Source organism: Tachypleus tridentatus, chromosome 4 (genome assembly GCF_004210375.1).
Source record: "Tachypleus tridentatus isolate NWPU-2018 chromosome 4, ASM421037v1, whole genome shotgun sequence".
In the NCBI taxonomy this organism is placed as follows: Eukaryota; Metazoa; Arthropoda; class Merostomata; order Xiphosura; family Limulidae; genus Tachypleus; species Tachypleus tridentatus.
Window position 1 is genome coordinate 25,996,836 of NC_134828.1, and position 22,778 is coordinate 26,019,613.

At 30.0% G+C, this 22,778-nt stretch overlaps 1 protein-coding gene across 2 annotated transcripts in view; it reads right to left on the reverse strand.

Annotated features, from left to right (window-relative positions):
- Positions 1–2,751: 2,751 nt before the first annotated feature.
- LOC143248722 (armadillo repeat-containing protein 7-like) overlaps positions 2,752–22,778 on the reverse strand; it is a 38,285-nt gene continuing 18,258 nt past the window's right edge. For both annotated transcript variants that reach the window (XM_076497384.1, XM_076497382.1), the window contains exons 4-6: positions 8,311–8,379; positions 7,730–7,867; positions 2,752–4,664 (exon numbers count right to left, since the gene is read on the reverse strand). In XM_076497384.1, the coding sequence (XP_076353499.1) occupies positions 4,504–4,664; positions 7,730–7,867; positions 8,311–8,379 (368 nt within the window). In that variant the 3' untranslated portion in view covers positions 2,752–4,503. The remainder of the gene's footprint in view (positions 4,665–7,729; positions 7,868–8,310; positions 8,380–22,778) is intronic.

A 22,778-nucleotide genomic window follows, 5' to 3' on the forward strand; every position in this document is an offset into this window, starting at 1 on the left:
TTGAATATATGTACAATAATATTCTAAACGTTGTGAAAAATGAATATTTTAAACATAAAGGAAAATATTCATGTTTGAGTTTTCTTTATAATCACGATACGCACTCGAAAGACGCATGTAGTAGTACAATGATAAGCGGTAAGTTTATGGGCTATGAAATTCAACTTCTAATTAATGTAATTATTTGGTTGAAAATTGATGATGACAATTATAGTGCAGTGGCGTGAACATACTAATACACTTTGTTCTTTGTCATGTTTTTCCTTACCAATCATGAGACTGAAACAACAAAATAACAGCTTTTCAAATTAAGTAGAGATTTACTAGTTGGAAACGGAACCCAACGACTACGTTCATAACAAAAAATTCTATGAAAATCAACTATTACCCATATAATAAACTTATAAAATATTGCTGGTGCAGCGGATGCGAAATGTATTCTTTGAGAGAGGAATCTGGAAGTCTGAATGGATAAAGACTGTAAGCTAACACGATATGCTTTTGACAGTAACTTTCAGAAAGCAAACCATCAGGATGCTACAAACCCGGAAAAGTTTGAATGAATTTTGCCTAAACGATACTAACACACCAATAGCTAATGTATTTTGACTTTAAGTTGAAGAAATAAATATATCCGAGCCCTTCAATGAAATAACACCCAAAATTTTCGCTCCTCTACATAATGCTTTCTCTCTCCACACCAGCCGTTTTTGCATGTATAACGTGCTGGTATCTGTTTGGTCGTCATTTTTGTAGCTGTCATGAAGGTAACTTAGATGATAAACTCTTTCACGCCCACAGTGTTACAACGATGTGTCTGCAGTCTCATTCCACACAAACAAAAAAAAAAGTTTTTCGATAACAGTGGTGAGAAGAATACAGACAGCCTATTGTGTATCTTTGAGCTAGATTCCAAATAAAGTCTTTTATATCTAACTTTCACAATAGTTATAAAAACAAGTTAACTGCGGATATTTTTCTCCTTTCACCCCTCCCACCACGTTCCTCTTAATATGTGCGTGAAGACTTAAAATCGAAAGTGTTTAAAATACAACATTTATATTTTCTGTTTCCCACAAGTATTGCCCAATATGATTTTCAACACAACTCATCAGTTGAGTTGGACGATGCGGAACAAAAGATTCTATGAAACGCTACTCCTACACACACACACAGCATAATATTTCAAAAGTTGTGATATAAACACTGCAAGCAGCAGGAATACTGGAAGAGCAATGAGCCTGAATATTATGAAAAAACAAAAAAAACGTTACCTGGAAATGTGTTTTCTCATTCCACTTGTCTATTTTTTGAAATTTTGTATACATCACTGATTTTAAGCCGCAATATTCATATTAAAAAGAAACATCTAGTGTTAACATGTTTTTAACCGCAGCTCACAGAATGGCTCTGAGCTTTCAGCTATGGCTCGTAAAATTTGAGATTTTCAAGCATAAACTTTCAGGTCGTGTCTTTATCTCTTGAATGATTTCAGAGCTAGTTACAATCAAGACTATTGAGAATTCCATTTTGTTATTGAGTATGGTAGTGCTTAATGGTAGGAAACAACAAGGTTTTTCAAATAATTCATACTCCCAAAAATAACCCTATTGAATTTCTCAGCGAAAAACTGCCCATTTAAAGAACTAGTTACGACTTATAAGTATACATACTAATAATGTGCTAAAAAGATCTCTAACATTTCTGAAACAGCGGCTCTTTCGTGTACTATATACCCAATTGTTTTGTAGTTAAACATAAACTTACACAGAGAGCTATCCGTGCTCTGATTATTACGGCCATTAAAATCTGTTTTTTGAGTGTAAGTTTGGTTTTTGAATTTCGCACAAAACTACTCGAGGGCTATCTGTGCTAGCCGTCCCTAATTTACCAGTGTAACACTACAGGGAAGGCAGCTAGTCATCACCACCCACCGCCGACTCTTGGGCTACTCTTTTACCAACGAATAGTGGGATTGACCGTCACATTATAACGCCCAAACGGCTGAAAGGGCGAGCATGTTTGACGCGACGGGTATGTGAACCCGCGACCCTCGGATTACGAGTCGCACGCCTTAACACGCTTGGCCATGCCGGGCCGGGGGCGTAAGTCCTCATTAAATCATAGCTTTTAACTAACTTCAGCCACGTGTGGGGTGAAGAGAAACAAAAGTTTCTGACCGCTCTCGATTATTTTTCTTCCCCCTTCGGGAAAACGAAATTTTAATTTAACCTAAATACCTAACAAGGAATTGGCAAGTCCACATAACCTACTTAATCACGTCAGCGGTGCTAGCAGGGACGGATTATTTATAATGCACAGTGCCTACGAAAACTATGGGTCCATACAAATTTTCCTTAAAAGTTAATCTTTGGTTTAACTTCTGCGGCTGGTAGGGCCTACGAACAGATGTGTGAACCATACGAACGTCTTAATCCGGCACATGGTTCCAACTTTCATTAAATGATTTTCCCAACTTACTTGACTTGTCTGTGGTTATCAGCTTTTGATATTTCGAAAAATATACAACTTTTATATTTATAGTAAACATATCATGCAATAACTTAGATATCTTTTTAACTCAACAGATGGTGCTTCATACCGATGGATAGATAAACGACAGATTTTGGAGGTAAAGTATATACTTTATAAGGTATGACAAAAAAAGGAAAACAAGGATAAGAAATTATGAATTTTGAAACAAAGTATCTTGCTACAAAAAAAAAACAACAACAGTCAAACAATAATGAAAACCATAGTAACAAATTTTAATCTCTCATTTGGCAACTTAAACTCTTATCTGTAGGCCAAAGTAAGGATTATATCTTATAAATTTGTGATTGTGGTTTTAATTCTTGTAAAAGTTATAGCTATCAGTGACAAGGCTACTCTCAAAGTTTATAAAAGTTGTGTTGATTCCATGGTAATATAAGAATTTTACAAATGAAAAAGAAAATTTTAATGAAAAGAAGGGATCATTAGCTATTTCTTGAACTGCTATATGTATCAGTTAAAACCAAATACCACAAAAAATGTATTAAAAAATTAAAATGATACTAGTTGGATAAGTTTTAAAATTTGTCAAATAAAGTAGGAATTGAAAATCATTTTAAGTTCTATGCAGCTGGTATAATTTTTCTCGTTTGTGTACATTTTATTACAGCATTTATTTTATTCTGAATACTGTTTATAGCAGTTCTAATTCCCATTACTATTCTAACTTGTTTCCCTAATCATTTTTAGGTTTTTTGGTTTTTCAATATTATGCTGCATTTTGGGTTTAAACCACAGTTTTTTAGTAGTTCTTACAGTATTTCAAAAGAGGAGGAAGAACAATTTAACATCAAATAATTATGTTTAAAAACATGTCCTTCGTAATATTATTCAAAAACTGTTAAACATTTTAAAATAAGACTAGTGCCTATAAAATAATCACATCTTATATAATTTATTATTTATGTTCAAGAAATTACACTTAAAATAATGATAGTAATCACCTCACACACACAAAAATAATTTCATACTACAGTGATTGTGGCAAACGAGGAAGATTATGACATCTATCAATTTTTCTTTTTAATTTCATGTAATTATAATTTTCATACAAATAAAGCTACTTGAAGAAACATACACAAATGTCATAATGCAACAAATTTTCTTTAAGACAATCTTTGAAAACTTATAAGTTTAGTCCTAAAACACGTAAATACATTATATAAAGTTGCTTTCAGAATTTGCAGTACATATTGGAAGGGTTTAGGTGTTTTCATAATAAACTAAAAAAAAACAAAAAACATTTACTCTACAGGTAATAAAAAATTATTTTATTTCAACCTATATATCATTATTGTGGTTCCACCAGAGCAAGTAATACAAAAAGTTCTTAGAAAAGGAACATTTTGAAGCTTCAAATATAAAGCTTCTTGGTTAAGGACTTGAGTGAAGATACAGAAATGACATCATAATTAAACTTAAGCATTGAGATAAAAATGTCAAAATTATTGGGTGAATTTATTTAATTTTTTTTATAATGTACAAAAACAATTTAAATACAAGACTATTAATATTTATGAATACTAATGCCAGGACTGTACATCAGGCTACACAGGTGAGACGGGCACAATAGTGCACTTTATTACATCTTTCAGCACAAACAAGTCTTGTCATGACATCTCTCCTCATTCTTTTCATGAAATTTCTAAAAACAGCAGCAAAACAAAAATTAGGGAAGCCATATTTAAAAAATGGAAAAACACCTCCATATACAACTATTCCGTTTCTCCAACTGTAGTTTTTTTATCCATCAATGACGTTGTAACTGCTTTATAACTGGTTTAACTTAAACTTATATTTTAATTGTAATTGTACAGCACTCACTAGAGTGTTGTACCTTATGATGACATACAAGTTTGTCAAAACATCGTAGGTTCCTTTTTGTTGTTGTTGTTGTTCTCATTTTTCTGCACAGCTGTTTCATAATGTTATTTATTCAAAATTTCTATATTATTCAGGGGTGGGTAGCACAGTAGAAGCTTCTTTTGCTGCAGCCACCTGTTGGGCTGTACAGTAATCTTCCAGAAAGACTGTAGCTAGGTTACTAAGGCGACGTGCAGGAGCCTCAGAAAACCTCAACATACAGTCAATAACAGGTAGTGTTGTAATGTCTGAAGAAGAAAAATTACGGGAAAACGAATTTACTTTTTATGGTAATGACACAAAACAAGATAATTATTTTTTTAGTTCTAAACAACATAAAGTATATTCTCACTGTTCCTCTTACTAAAGCATTTTTGAAAAAGTTATAATGTGACAGTTCTGAGAGAAGTTTTATAAACAATTTTACCCAACATAAAAATCCTCATTGTAGTAAATTAAACCAATTTCAGAAAAAGGCTATGAAATACAGAGCAGATTTTGGTTTAAACTGATGTTAGCAATAAAATAACTGAAGAGTTACCAAGACTAAAACATAAAGAAATATGAACAACTTGATGGGTTGTCACTTTTAGCACTGGTTTCTGGCCTTTCTGGGTTGTGAAACAAATACAGTCTACTAATTCTATGATTAAACGACTTATGTTCTATAACTAATCATTCTTGATTCAAAATATCAGACATACAGAATAATGTTGGAAGTGAAACAAAATCTAGTTTCTCAACAAGCATAATGAACAACATGCCTGATTAAATAAAGTTAAAGTAGGCAACAAATGTCTATTTCAGTGTGACACTTGTGGAAAAAATGTTGAGGGACAAAAGAAGCTGAGATGGACAGAAAAATGTTTTAAAGGAATACCACCTGAAGAAGAAACACTGAAACATTTCAAAACATTACCCTTTCTACCTTCACTACTTTTGCAGATTAATCCTTCAAGAAAAATATATACATAAAAACAGCTTGTTTGGGTTGAGAAAAATATTTTACGTAGAGGAGACAACAACGTTTCAACCTTCTTCAGTCATCATCAGGTTCACAAAGAAAGAGGAAACTGACCGGAAGCTGACCACATGTTTGAAAGGGGTTGTGCAACTTAGTGTCGGAATATAGAGGGCATGCTTAGATGTTTGAATGTATAATTTTATATTATTTATTTTATTATTATTTATTATATTATTTTTAATATAGGTATAAAGGTGTTCCCTTGTATTGGTTTATTTTGGGCTTGAGTTGTTGTATAAGTAAAGCTTCTTTAACTTTGCATTTGTTAATGTTTGTTTCTTTAATTAGTATTCGAGTGTTTTCTATGGTTATGTTGTGTTTATTTGACTTGCAGTGTTCGAAAACGTGTGAAGGTGACTTATGTTCTTTGAATCTGGTTTCCATTTTTCTACTTGCTTCTTCAATATAGAAGTCGTGGCAGTTATCACATTGTATTTTATAAATAATGTTGATGTGGTGTTTGTCAATGTAGTTTTTACATAGTATAGACCTCAGTTTTGTGACTGGTTTTTGAATAAATTTGGTATTAACTGGAATGTCATATTTTATTGCTAGTTTTCGCCAAATGTTGGTTGTCTGCTGATGTCGGGAATATATGGTATGCAGCAGTATATGGTTTCGTGATTTTTTGATTCGTGAGATATATTTACTTTTGTTGGTTGATTGTGCTTTCTGTCTAGGTGTGTGCGTATAATGTTTTCTACAGTTTGTGGAGGAAACTTACTGATGTCGATGAAGTATTGTTTTATTTTGTCTATTTCATTGTTAACTTTATCTGATGAGCATAGTTTTATGGCTGTGTTTATTTGGTTTCTTAGTATGTTGCATTTTTGTTTTGTTTCATGTGCTGAGTCCCAAGGAATGTATAGTCCAGTATGGGTGATTTTTCAGGGGATTTGTTTTAAATTGTGTATCCGTTCTTGTAATTTTGAGGTTAAGAAATGATATTTGATTGCTTTCTTCTTGTTCACATGTGAAGTTGATGTTGGGATGTATAGCATTAATGTGATTGAAAAAATTAAATGTGTTCTGTAGATGTGAATCCCTCAATCGTGTCATCCACATCTGTTCCAGTATAGTGGTGGATGTAATGCTGTGTTAACAAAACAAAAACTCAACATACTAAGAAACCAAATAAACACAGCCATAAAACTATGCTCACCAGATAAAATTAACTATGTTTTAGACAAAATAAAACAATACTTCATCAACATCAATAAGTTTTCTCCACAAACCGTAGAAAACATTATACGCACACACCTAGACAGAAAGCAAAATCAACCAACAAAAGTAAATATATACCAGGATTTAAAAAATCACGAAACCATATACTGCTGCATACCATATATTCCCGACATCAGCAGAAAAATAACCAACGTTTGGCAAAAACTAGTAACAAAATATGACATTCCAGTTAATACCAAATTTATTCAAAACCAGTCACAAAACTGAGGTCTATACTATGTAAAAACTACATTGACAAACACCACACCAACATTATTCATAAAATACAATGTGATAACTGCCACGACTTCTATATTGAGAAACAAGTAGAAAATGGAAACCAAATTCAAAGAACATAAAAGTCACCTTCACATGTTTTCGAACACTGCAAGTCAAATAAACACAACATAACTATAGAAAACACTCAAATACTAAATAAAGAAACGAACATAAACAAATGCAAAATTAAAGAAGCCTTACTTATACAGCAACTCAAGCCCAAAATAAACCAATACAAGGGAACACCTTTATATCTATATTAAAAATATAATAAATAATAATAACATAAATAATATAAAATTATGTATTAAAACATCTAAGCATGCCCTCTACATTCTGACACTAAGTTACACAACCCCTTTCAAACATGTGGTCAGCTTCCGCTCAGTTACCTCTTTCTTTCTTTGTAAACCTGATGATGACCGAAGAAGGTTGAAACGTTGTTAGCTCCTCTACATTCAAAAATTTTCTCAACCCAAAGGAGCTGTTTTTACATATTTTTTTTACAAGTGAGTTTTCTTGACATCACTAATCCCTCAAGACTTTCTTTGTATCATACTGAACCAAGCACTTACTGCCAATTTGAACTACATTCATCATGAAGATTCTGCCAAAATTATGTACTTAAGACAAGACATCTTTTTGAATACCCAGTGAGTTTCAACCTAAGATTATTAATATATTTACTACAAAAGAAATATTGTAAGTAATATTACAAACATGAACATTTAAAACCAAGTGATCTCAAATTCGTACTACAAAGAACAATAAACACATCATGCTAACCTTTCTTTGACTGGGGTGTAACTAAAAACATTAAAGTTGTTATAGCAGAAAGAACAGTCTCTTCTTTTGGACTGGATAAACATCTGATAATTTTATCAACTCCTCCATGGTTGAGAATGATTTCTTTGTTGATACGATCTAATAAGGAAGAAGTAATTAGACTGTTTGTACAGAGACTTGAAATTCAAACACACAAGACACCACTCTATGGTTATTACATCTCTACTGTTAAATTTGAAATGACATTTCTTTGGCTGTTAATCTTTCTTGTTTGGAGATTAACACAAAAACTACATTAAACATCTCCTTTGGAATACCTAAAAGAGAAGAAACCTACACATATGAAGTACTTGCCTCAATCTATTCATCATAGTTTCTGATTTATGAAAAGAAATCAGGTATATCTAACCAACAACTTGGTCAAGTAAACTTCATATTAGGTTACACAAACTTAGGTCCGAGAACCCAGTTTTGGAGAGAAATGTAACAAATTTCAAGTGCTATCTCAACTAAAAATGAGTTGGAAAGCTATTGTGTTTAGTTATAAATCTCAAAAAGGCAGAGACTTAACATATACTCACCAAGAGCAAGGTTACACAGGCCTCCAGTTGCAAACTCCACCAGTTTATCACTGGCACTGTCCAACTGGTCTTTAATAAATAAAATGAAAGATCTGTGTGATCACTGTTAACTGTATACAAGTCATAAAATACTGATTTTAAAACATCTAAAGTCCACATGAAACCTAAAACCCTAACAATACTTACCATCATGGGAGAAATTCTACACATACTCACCAATTCTCAGTACCAGAACTTATTTCATCTGCTTTTCATCCAACCCATATGCCTTTCCAGCATACTATCAAAAAGCAGACAAATCATGACTCAGATCTCAAACAATCACTGAATATTCTTTGAACGAACCAACAAATTACCTGATGGTATTAGTCCTTGTTGGCAACAAAGTAAAAAAAAAAGTTAGTTAGCATCTTTAATAATAACAATTATTATCAAACCAATAAGATAGCCTCAACTGGCTATATAACTTGTAAAATTACCATTAACAATAAATATCTCTAAATGGTTTGTTTTTTTAAGTGATTAGTGCAGTTTAATATAGCATGCATGTCTGTTTGCCATCAGCCCGGCATAGCCAAGCGTGTTAAGGAGTTTGACTCATAATCCGAGGGTCACGGGTTTGAATCCCAGTCGCGCCAAACATGCTCGCCCTTTCAGCCATGGGGGCATTATAATGTAATGGTCAATCCCACTTTTCGTTGGTAAAAGAGTAGCCCAAGAGTTGGCAGTGGGTGGTGATGACTAGCTGCCTTCCCTCTGGTCTTACACTGCTAAATTAGGGATGGCTAGTGCAGATAGCCCTTGAGTAGCTTTGCACGAAATTCAAAACAAACAATCTTTTTGCCAACTGGCAGAATGGGAAGGAAAAAAACATCTAAGGTAAATTTACAAAAATGAAATTTTCAATTTAGTTGCCTGTTTAGTATAATTTTTTTGCCTTATAATTGTTAGAAGTATTTTATTTCTTTTTTAAAACAAATTATAATTTACACATCTGAGTTTCAGCATTTATTTTTGTTGAGAATCTCACCCCCATTCACCATGTACTAAACAATGTTAGTTTTATCTTATAAACTTCATAATCTCATGAAAAATATTCAAAACATACCAAATCAAACATTTAAACCTAAGAAATGCCAAATTCCCTCAGACTAAATTTATGTTTGAATGTAAACAACACACCAACCTCACGAGTAATCTGGAAAAACAAAATGACTCTCTCAAACTGCAATTAAAATAGTTTTACAAAATGTGGCACCAGCAATGCCAAAGATAGAACTGAAGACAACACATTATTTAAAGACAGTCAACATTCACTATCCACAAGCAGTGGTGAAGATTTTACTGGAAATTAAGATAATTAAAGCCTCTTTTTACAGAACTGTTTCTTTTTACTTTTATCTTGCTGTCTACTGAAACGTTTTTCTTGTTATGCAAATTTGATTCAATATGTTGCATGTATGATATTTTCATTCAGATAAGTTGTCCTTGATATATAGATTTCATGTTTTGTATTATTTGGAGTAAATATTAAATGTTTTTTCTTAAATATTCTTTGCTAAAATACAGGTGTATCTTATATATTTTAAAACACAGATATTAAAAACACACAGTTATATAAAGTTAAGGTTAACAGGATATAATAAACTCTGATTCATCAACTAAAGACATTAGAATACGTCACCATATTCTCACTTTTCCTGTGAATATACTTTACTGAAAATTACCCGAGAAAAACATAAGTGAAAAAACAAAATTTTCTTGGATTTTCCAAGCAAATATTTCAAACTTCTATCAATAACCTGCAAATTTGTAATATAGGTTACTGTGCTACAATTCAAGAATCTTTGCATGATATTAGTAGTTTGTAATGTGCAAGAAATAACATTTTATAATCTGATTCTATAGCTTTAAATATCTAAAAAAAATTTAGCTTTTCTACCTATAGTTTTGATTTCCTTATCTAAGAAAGTATTTCAAATTACTGAAGAAGCAAAATAACAGGATGATTTCAGGGATTAAAAAGTATCTTGCAGGGATAAGTTGAAGACCTCTCAACTCATTTTTTTCCTTCAAAAAAGAAGTAATCACATTCAACATGACATTATCCAGTTGATAAAGACCTCTAATGTTTTTGTGCTAAAGACAATAGGATGAACAAACACAACTTTACGATTTGTGAAAAGATAGACTCTAGTAAAGACAATTTCATTTTTATAACAAGGTGATTTATTTATGGAATAAGTTACAATTGGTACTAATGGAGACCAGGACTTTACACAAGGGGAATCAATAATTTCTTAAAAATAAAGTAGTGAGTTGAAATTTGTACCTTTACAAAAGATCATTGTATAAAGACAACCTTGAAGAATCAAATGGTCCTAGCTATTAATAAGTTATATTACATTCTGTAACCAAATTTTAAGTAAAATAAATGTTAGTTTCTATAGTTTTAAATCAAGTTCATTAATTACAATATGAAGCATACAATACAAAAATTAGTTATCACATTACTAAATAATAATTCTTAACCTTTACTATGATCAATAATATCTCTGGAAATTTTATCAAGAATTATTTTACTAGTCATTAAAAAAGTTGTGTAGTGTTTAGGAATAAAACTCAAAATACAATTTATTGGAAGGATAAGCTATTAACTCAACAATGGTATATAATTTCTTGGAAGGATAAGCTATTAACTCAACAATGATATATAATTTCTTGGAAGGATAAGCTATTAACTCAACAATGGTATATAATTTCTTGGAAGGATAAGCTATTAACTCAACAATGGTATATAATTTCTTGGAAGGATAAGCTATTAACTCAACAATGGTATATAATTTCTTGGAAGGATAAGCTATTAACTCAACAATGGTATATAATTTCTTGGAAAGATAAGCTATTAACTCAACAATGGTATATAATTTCTTGGAAGAATAAGCTATTAACTCAACAATGGTATATAATTTCTTGGAATAATTTCTTGATAAGCTATTAACTCAACAATGGTATATAATTTCTTGGAAGAATAAGCTATTAACTCAACAATGGTATATAATTTCTTGGAAGGATAAGCTATTAACTCAACAATGGTATATAATTTCTTGGAAGAATAAGCTATTAACTCAACAATGGTATATAATTTCTTGGAAAGATAAGCTATTAACTCAACAATGGTATATAATTTCTTGGAAAGATAAGCTATTAACTCAACAATGGTATATAATTTCTTGGAAAGATAAGCTATTAACTCAACAATGGTATATAATTTCTTGGAAAGATAAGCTATTAACTCAACAATGGTATATAATTTCTTGGAAAGATAAGCTATTAACTCAACAATGGTATATAATTTCTTGGAAAGATAAGCTATTAACTCAACAATGGTATATAATTTCTTGGAAAGATAAGCTATTAACTCAACAATGGTATATAATTTCTTGGAAAGATAAGCTATTAACTCAACAATGGTATATAATTTCTTGGAAAGATAAGCTATTAACTCAACAATGGTATATAATTTCTTGGAAAGATAAGCTATTAACTCAACAATGGTATATAATTTCTTGGAAGGATAAGCTATTAACTCAACAATGGTATATAATTTCTTGGAAAGATAAGCTATTAACTCAACAATGGTATATAATTTCTTGGAAGAATAAGCTATTAACTCAACAATGGTATATAATTTCTTGGAAGGATAAGCTATTAACTCAACAATGGTATATAATTTCTTGGAAGGATAAGCTATTAACTCAACAATGGTATATAATTTCTTGGAAGGATAAGCTATTAACTCAACAATGGTATATAATTTCTTGGAAGGATAAGCTATTAACTCAACAATGGTATATAATTTCTTGGAAGGATAAGCTATTAACTCAACAATGGTATATAATTTCTTGGAAGGATAAGCTATTAACTCAACAATGGTATATAATTTCTTGGAATTAACTCAACAATGGTATATAATTTCTTGGAAAGATAAAGCTATTAACTCAACAATGGTATATAATTTCTTGATAAGCTATTAACTCAACAATGGTATATAATTTCTTGGAAGGATAAGCTATTAACTCAACAATGGTATATAATTTCTTGGAAGGATAAGCTATTAACTCAACAATGGTATATAATTTCTTGGAAGGATAAGCTATTAACTCAACAATGGTATATAATTTCTTGGAAGGATAAGCTATTAACTCAACAATGGTATATAATTTCTTGGAAGGATAAGCTATTAACTCAACAATGGTATATAATTTCTTGGAAGGATAAGCTATTAACTCAACAATGGTATATAATTTCTTGGAAGGATAAGCTATTAACTCAACAATGGTATATAATTTCTTGGAAGGATAAGCTATTAACTCAACAATGGTATATAATTTCTTGGAAGGATAAGCTATTAACTCAACAATGGTATATAATTTCTTGGAAGGATAAGCTATTAACTCAACAATGGTATATAATTTCTTGGAAGGATAAGCTATTAACTCAACAATGGTATATAATTTCTTGGAAGGATAAGCTATTAACTCAACAATGGTATATAATTTCTTGGAAGGATAAGCTATTAACTCAACAATGGTATATAATTTCTTGGAAGGATAAGCTATTAACTCAACAATGGTATATAATTTCTTGGAAGGATAAGCTATTAACTCAACAATGGTATATAATTTCTTGGAAGGATAAGCTATTAACTCAACAATGGTATATAATTTCTTGGAAGGATAAGCTATTAACTCAACAATGGTATATAATTTCTTGGAAGGATAAGCTATTAACTCAACAATGGTATATAATTTCTTGGAAGGATAAGCTATTAACTCAACAATGGTATATAATTTCTTGGAAGGATAAGCTATTAACTCAACAATGGTATATTAACTTTATATAATTTCTTGGAAGGATAAGCTATTAACTCAACAATGGTATATAATTTCTTGGAAGGATAAGCTATTAACTCAACAATGGTATATAATTTCTTGGAAGGATAAGCTATTAACTCAACAATGGTATATAATTTCTTGGAAGGATAAGCTATTAACTCAACAATGGTATATAATTTCTTGGAAGGATAAGCTATTAACTCAACAATGGTATATAATTTCTTGGAAGGATAAGCTATTAACTCAACAATGGTATATAATTTCTTGGAAGGATAAGCTATTAACTCAACAATGGTATATAATTTCTTGGAAGGATAAGCTATTAACTCAACAATGGTATATAATTTCTTGGAAGGATAAGCTATTAACTCAACAATGGTATATAATTTCTTGGAAGGATAAGCTATTAACTCAACAATGGTATATAATTTCTTGGAAGGATAAGCTATTAACTCAACAATGGTATATAATTTCTTGGAAGGATAAGCTATTAACTCAACAATGGTATAAGGATAATTTCTTGGAAGGATAAGCTATTAACTCAACAATGGTATACAATTTCTTGGAAGGATAAGCTATTAACTCAACAATGGTATACAATTTCTTGGAAGGATAAGCTATTAACTCAACAATGGTATATAATTTCTTGGAAGGATAAGCTATTAACTCAACAATGGTATATAATTTCTTGGAAGGATAAGCTATTAACTCAACAATGGTATATAATTTCTTGGAAGGATAAGCTATTAACTCAACAATGGTATAAGGATAATTTCTTGGAAGGATAAGCTATTAACTCAACAATGGTATATAATTTCTTGGAAGGATAAGCTATTAACTCAACAATGGTGTACAATTTCTTGGAAGGATAAGCTATTAACTCAACAATGGTATATAATTTCTTGGAAGGATAAGCTATTAACTCAACAATGGTGTACAATTTCTTGGAAGGATAAGCTATTAACTCAACAATGGTATATAATTTCTTGGAAGGATAAGCTATTAACTCAACAATGGTATATAATTTCTTGGAAGGATAAGCTATTAACTCAACAATGGTATATAATTTCTTGGAAGGATAAGCTATTAACTCAACAATGGTATATAATTTCTTGGAAGGATAAGCTATTAACTCAACAATGGTATATAATTTCTTGGAAGGATAAGCTATTAACTCAACAATGGTATATAATTTCTTGGAAGGATAAGCTATTAACTCAACAATGGTATATAATTTCTTGGAAGGATAAGCTATTAACTCAACAATGGTATATAATTTCTTGGAAGGATAAGCTATTAACTCAACAATGGTATATAATTTCTTGGAAGGATAAGCTATTAACTCAACAATGGTATATAATTTCTTGGAAGGATAAGCTATTAACTCAACAATGGTATATAATTTCTTGGAAGGATAAGCTATTAACTCAACAATGGTATATAATTTCTTGGAAGGATAAGCTATTAACTCAACAATGGTATATAATTTCTTGGAAGATAAGCTATAAGCTATTAACTCAACAATGGTATATAATTTCTTGGAAGGATAAGCTATTAACTCAACAATGGTATATATTGGAATTTCTTGGAAATTTCTTGGATAAGCTATTAACTCAACAATGGTATATAATTTCTTGGAAGGATAAGCTATTAACTCAACAATGGTATATAATTTCTTGGAAGGATAAGCTATTAACTCAACAATGGTATATAATTTCTTGGAAAGATAAGCTATTAACTCAACAATGGTATATAATTTCTTGGAAGGATAAGCTATTAACTCAACAATGGTATATAATTTCTTGGAAGGATAAGCTATTAACTCAACAATGGTATATAATTTCTTGGAAGGATAAGCTATTAACTCAACAATGGTATATAATTTCTTGGAAGGATAAGCTATTAACTCAACAATGGTATATAATTTCTTGGAAGGATAAGCTATTAACTCAACAATGGTATATAATTTCTTGGAAGGATAAGCTATTAACTCAACAATGGTATATAATTTCTTGGAAGGATAAGCTATTAACTCAACAATGGTATATAATTTCTTGGAAGGATAAGCTATTAACTCAACAATGGTATATAATTTCTTGGAAAGATAAGCTATTAACTCAACAATGGTATATAATTTCTTGGAAGGATAAGCTATTAACTCAACAATGGTATATAATTTCTTGGAAGGATAAGCTATTAACTCAACAATGGTATATAATTTCTTGGAAGGATAAGCTATTAACTCAACAATGGTATATAATTTCTTGGAAGGATAAGCTATTAACTCAACAATGGTATATAATTTCTTGGAAGGATAAGCTATTAACTCAACAATGGTATATAATTTCTTGGAAGGATAAGCTATAAGCTATTAACTCAACAATGGTATATAATTTCTTGGAAGGATAAGCTATTAACTCAACAATGGTATATAATTTCTTGGAAGGATAAGCTATTAACTCAACAATGGTATATAATTTCTTGGAAGGATAAGCTATTAACTCAACAATGGTATATAATTTCTTGGAAGGATAAGCTATTAACTCAACAATGGTATATAATTTTTCTTGGAAGGATAAGCTATTAACTCAACAATGGTATATAATTTCTTGGAAGGATAAGCTATTAACTCAACAATGGTATATAATTTCTTGGAAGGATAAGCTATTAACTCAACAATGGTATATAAAGATTTCTTGGAAGGATAAGCTATTAACTCAACAATGGTATATAATTTCTTGGAAGGATAAGCTATTAACTCAACAATGGTATATAATTTCTTGGAAGGATAAGCTATTAACTCAACAATGGTATATAATTTCTTGGAAAGATAAGCTATTAACTCAACAATGGTATATAATTTCTTGGAAGGATAAGCTATTAACTCAACAATGGTATATAATTTCTTGGAAGGATAAGCTATTAACTCAACAATGGTATATAATTTCTTGGAAGGATAAGCTATTAACTCAACAATGGTATATAATTTCTTGGAAGGATAAGCTATTAACTCAACAATGGTATATAATTTCTTGGAAGGATAAGCTATTAACTCAACAATGGTATATAATTTCTTGGAAGATAAGCTATTAACTCAACAATGGTATATAATTTCTTGGAAAGATAAGCTATTAACTCAACAATGGTATATAATTTCTTGGAAGGATAAGCTATTAACTCAACAATGGTATATAATTTCTTGGAAGGATAAGCTATTAACTCAACAATGGTATATAATTTCTTGGAAAGATAAGCTATAAGCTATTGGTAACTATTAACTCAACAATGGTATATAATTTCTTGGAATAATTTCTTGGATAAGCTATTAACTCAACAATGGTATATAATTTCTTGGAAGGATAAGCTATTAACTCAACAATGGTATATAATTTCTTGGAAGGATAAGCTATTAACTCAACAATGGTATATAATTTCTTGGAAGGATAAGCTATTAACTCAACAATGGTATATAATTTCTTGGAAGGATAAGCTATTAACTCAACAATGGTATATAATTTCTTGGAAGGATAAGCTATTAACTCAACAATGGTATATAATTTCTTGGAAGGATAAGCTATTAACTCAACAATGGTATACAATTTCTTGGAAGGATAAGCTATTAACTCAACAATGGTATATAATTTCTTGGAAGGATAAGCTATTAACTCAACAATGGTATATAATTTCTTGGAAGGATAAGCTATTAACTCAACAATGGTATATAATTTCTTGGATAAGCTATTAACTCAACAATGGTATATAATTTCTTGGAAAGATAAGCTATTAACTCAACAATGGTATATAATTTCTTGGAAAGATAAGCTATTAACTTGGAATATAATTTCTTGGATAAGCTATTAACTCAACAATGGTATATAATTTCTTGGAAGGATAAGCTATTAACTCAACAATGGTATATAATTTCTTGGAAGAGATAAGCTATTAACTCAACAATGGTATATAATTTCTTGGAAGGATAAGCTATTAACTCAACAATGGTATATAATTTCTTGGAAGGATAAGCTATTAACTCAACAATGGTATATAATTTCTTGGAAGGATAAGCTATTAACTCAACAATGGTATATAATTTCTTGGAAGGATAAGCTATTAACTCAACAATGGTATATAATTTCTTGGAAGGATAAGCTATTAACTCAACAATGGTATATAATTTCTTGGAAGGATAAGCTATTAACTCAACAATGGTATATAATTTTGGAAGGATAAGCTATTAACTCAACAATGGTATATAATTTCTTGGAAGGATAAGCTATTAACTCAACAATGGTATATAATTTCTTGGAAGGATAAGCTATTAACTCAACAATGGTATATAATTTCTTGGAAGGATAAGCTATTAACTCAACAATGGTATATTTCTTGGAAGCTATTAACTCAACAATGGTATATAATTTCTTGGAAGGATAAGCTATTAACTCAACAATGGTATATAATTTCTTGGAAGGATAAGCTATTAACTCAACAATGGTGTACAATTTCTTGGAAGGATAAGCTATTAACTCAACAATGGTATATAATTTCTTGGAAGGATAAGCTATTAACTCAACAATGGTATATAATTTCTTGGAAGGATAAGCTATTAACTCAACAATGGTATATAATTTCTTGGAAGGATAAGCTATTAACTCAACAATGGTATATAATTTCTTGGAAGGATAAGCTATTAACTCAACAATGGTATACAATTTCTTGGAAGGATAAGCTATTAACTCAACAATGGTGTATAAGGATAAGCTTTCTTGGAAGGATAAGCTATTAACTCAACAATGGTATATAATTTCTTGGAAGGATAAGCTATTAACTCAACAATGGTATATAATTTTAACTCAACAATGGTGTACAATTTCTTGGAAGGATAAGCTATTAACTCAACAATGGTGTACAATTTCTTGGAAGGATAAGCTATTAACTCAACAATGGTATATAATTTCTTGGAAGGATAAGCTATTAACTCAACAATGGTATATAATTTCTTGGAAGGATAAGCTATTAACTCAACAATGGTATATAATTTCTTGGAAGGATAAGCTATTAACTCAACAATGGTATATAATTTCTTGGAAGGATAAGCTATTAACTCAACAATGGTATATAATTTCTTGGAAGGATAAGCTATTAACTCAACAATGGTATATAATTTCTTGGAAGGATAAGCTATTAACTCAACAATGGTATATAATTTCTTGGAAGGATAAGCTATTAACTCAACAATGGTATAATAATTTCTTGGTAATAATTTCTTGGAAGGATAAGCTATTAACTCAACAATGGTATATAATTTCTTGGAATTTTAACTCAACAATGGATATAATTTCTTGGAAGATAAGCTATTAACTCAACAATGGTATATAATTTCTTGGAAGGATTATTAACTCAACAATGGTAAGGATAAGCTATTAACTCAACAATGGTATATAATTTCTTGGAAGGATAAGCTATTAACTCAACAATGGTAATAATTTCTTGGAAGGATAAGCTATTAACTCAACAATGGTATATAATTTCTTGGAAGGATAAGCTATTAACTCAACAATGGTATATAATTTCTTGGAAGGATAAGCTATTAACTCAACAATGGTATATAATTTCTTGGAAGGATAAGCTATTAACTCAACAATGGTATATAATTTCTTGGAAGGATAAGCTATTAACTCAACAATGGTATATAATTTCTTGGAAGGATAAGCTATTAACTCAACAATGGTATATAATTTCTTGGAAGGATAAGCTATTAACTCAACAATGGTATATAATTTCTTGGAAGGATAAGCTATTAACTCAACAATGGTATATAATTTCTTGGAAGGATAAGCTATTAACTCAACAATGGTATATTTCTTGGAAGATAAGCTATTAACTCAACAATGGTATACAATTCTCAACAATGGTATATAATTTCTTGGAAGGATAAGCTATTAACTCAACAATGGTATATAATTTCTTGGAAAGGATAAGCTATTAACTCAACAATGGTATATAATTTCTTGGAAGGATAAGCTATTAACTCAACAATGGTATATAATTTCTTGGAAAGATAAGCTATAAGCTATTAACTCAACAATGGTATATAATTTCTTGGAAGGATAAGCTATTAACTCAACAATGGTATATAATTTCTTGGAAGGATAAGCTATTAACTCAACAATGGTATATAATTTCTTGGAAGGATAAGCTATTAACTCAACAATGGTATATAATTTCTTGGAAGGATAAGCTATTAACTCAACAATGGTATATAATTTCTTGGAAGGATAAGCTATTAACTCAACAATGGTATATAATTTCTTGGAAGGATAAGCTATTAACTCAACAATGGTATATAATTTCTTGGAAGGATAAGCTATTAACTCAACAATGGTATATAATTTCTTGGAAGGATAAGCTATTAACTCAACAATGGTATATAATTTCTTGGAAGGATAAGCTATTAACTCAACAATGGTATATAATTTCTTGGAAGGATAAGCTATTAACTCAACAATGGTATATAATTTCTTGGAAGGATAAGCTATTAACTCAACAATGGTATATAATTTCTTGGAAGGATAAGCTATTAACTCAACAATGGTATATAATTTCTTGGAAGGATAAGCTATTAACTCAACAATGGTATATAATTTCTTGGAAGGATAAGCTATTAACTCAACAATGGTATATAATTTCTTGGAAGGATAAGCTATTAACTCAACAATGGTATATAATTTCTTGGAAGGATAAGCTATTAACTCAACAATGGTATATAATTTCTTGGAAGGATAAGCTATTAACTCAACAATGGTATATAATTTCTTGGAAAGATAAGCTATTAACTCAACAATGGTATATAATTTCTTGGAAGGATAAGCTATTAACTCAACAATGGTATATAATTTCTTGGAAGGATAAGCTATTAACTCAACAATGGTATATAATTTCTTGGAAGGATAAGCTATTAACTCAACAATGGTATATAATTTCTTGGAAGGATAAGCTATTAACTCAACAATGGTATATAATTTCTTGGAAGGATAAGCTATTAACTCAACAATGGTATATAATTTCTTGGAAGGATAAGCTATTAACTCAACAATGGTATATAATTTCTTGGAAGGATAAGCTATTAACTCAACAATGGTATATAATTTCTTGGAAGGATAAGCTATTAACTCAACAATGGTATATAATTTCTTGGAAGGATAAGCTATTAACTCAACAATGGTATATAATTTCTTGGAAGGATAAGCTATTAACTCAACAATGGTATATAATTTCTTGGAAGGATAAGCTATTAACTCAACAATGGTATATAATTTCTTGGAAGGATAAGCTATTAACTCAACAATGGTATATAATTTCTTGGAAGGATAAGCTATTAACTCAACAATGGTATAATTTCTTGGAAGGATAAGCTATTAACTCAACAATGGTAATAATTTCTTGGAAGGATAAGCTATTAACTCAACAATGGTATATAATTTCTTGGAAGGATAAGCTATTAACTCAACAATGGTATATAATTTCTTGGAAGGATAAGCTATTAACTCAACAATGGTATATAATTTCTTGGAAGATAAGCTATAAGCTATTAACTCAACAATGGTGTATAATTTCTTGGAAGGATAATTTAACTTGGAAATTTCTTGGATAAGCTATTAACTCAACAATGGTATATAATTTCTTGGAAGGATAAGCTATTAACTCAACAATGGTATATAATTTCTTGGAAGGATAAGCTATTAACTCAACAATGGTATATAATTTCTTGGAAGGATAAGCTATTAACTCAACAATGGTATATAATTTCTTGGAAGGATAAGCTATTAACTCAACAATGGTATATAATTTCTTGGAAGGATAAGCTATTAACTCAACAATGGTATATAATTTCTTGGAAGGATAAGCTATTAACTCAACAATGGTATATAATTTCTTGGAAGGATAAGCTATTAACTCAACAATGGTATATAATTTCTTGGAAGGATAAGCTATTAACTCAACAATGGTATATAATTTCTTGGAAGGATAAGCTATTAACTCAACAATGGTATATAATTTCTTGGAAGGATAAGCTATTAACTCAACAATGGTATATAATTTCTTGGAAGGATAAGCTATTAACTCAACAATGGTATATAATTTCTTGGAAGGATAAGCTATTAACTCAACAATGGTATATAATTTCTTGGAAGGATAAGCTATTAACTCAACAATGGTATATAATTTCTTGGAAGGATAAGCTATTAACTCAACAATGGTATATAATTTCTTGGAAGGATAAGCTATTAATTTCTTGGAAGGATAAGCTATTAACTCAACAATGGTATATAATTTCTTGGAAGGATAAGCTATTAACTCAACAATGGTATATAATTTCTTGGAAGGATAAGCTATTAACTCAACAATGGTATATAATTTCTTGGAAGGATAAGCTATTAACTCAACAATGGTATATTTCTTGGAAGGATAAGCTATTAACTCAACAATGGATATAATTTCTTGGAAGGATAAGCTATTAACTCAACAATGGTATATAATTTCTTGGAAGGATAAGCTATTAACTCAACAATGGTATATAATTTCTTGGAAGGATAAGCTATTAACTCAACAATGGTATATAATTTCTTGGAAGGATAAGCTATTAACTCAACAATGGTATATAATTTCTTGGAAGGATAAGCTATTAACTCAACAATGGTATATAATTTCTTGGAAGGATAAGCTATTAACTCAACAATGGTATATAAGCTATTAACTCAACAATGGTATATAATTTCTTGGAAGGATAAGCTATTAACTCAACAATGGTATATAATTTCTTGGAAGGATAAGCTATTAACTCAACAATGGTATATAATTTCTTGGAAGGATAAGCTATTAACTCAACAATGGTATATAATTTCTTGGAAGGATAAGCTATTAACTCAACAATGGTATATAATTTCTTGGAAGGATAAGCTATTAACTCAACAATGGTATATAATTTCTTGGAAGGATAAGCTATTAACTCAACAATGGTATATAATTTCTTGGAAGGAAGGATAAGCTATTAACTCAACAATGGTATATTTCTTGGAATTTCTTGGAAGGATAAGCTATTAACTCAACAATGGTATATAATTTCTTGGAAGGATAAGCTATTAACTCAACAATGGTATATAATTTCTTGGAAGGATAAGCTATTAACTCAACAATGGTATATAATTTCTTGGAAGGATAAGCTATTAACTCAACAATGGTATATAATTTCTTGGAAGGATAAGCTATTAACTCAACAATGGTATATAATTTCTTGGAAGGATAAGCTATTAACTCAACAATGGTATATAATTTCTTGGAAGGATAAGCTATTAACTCAACAATGGTATATAATTTCTTGGAAGGATAAGCTATTAACTCAACAATGGTATATAATTTCTTGGAAGGATAAGCTATTAACTCAACAATGGTATATAATTTCTTGGAAGGATAAGCTATTAACTCAACAATGGTATATAATTTCTTGGAAGGATAAGCTATTAACTCAACAATGGTATATAATTTCTTGGAAGGATAAGCTATTAACTCAAC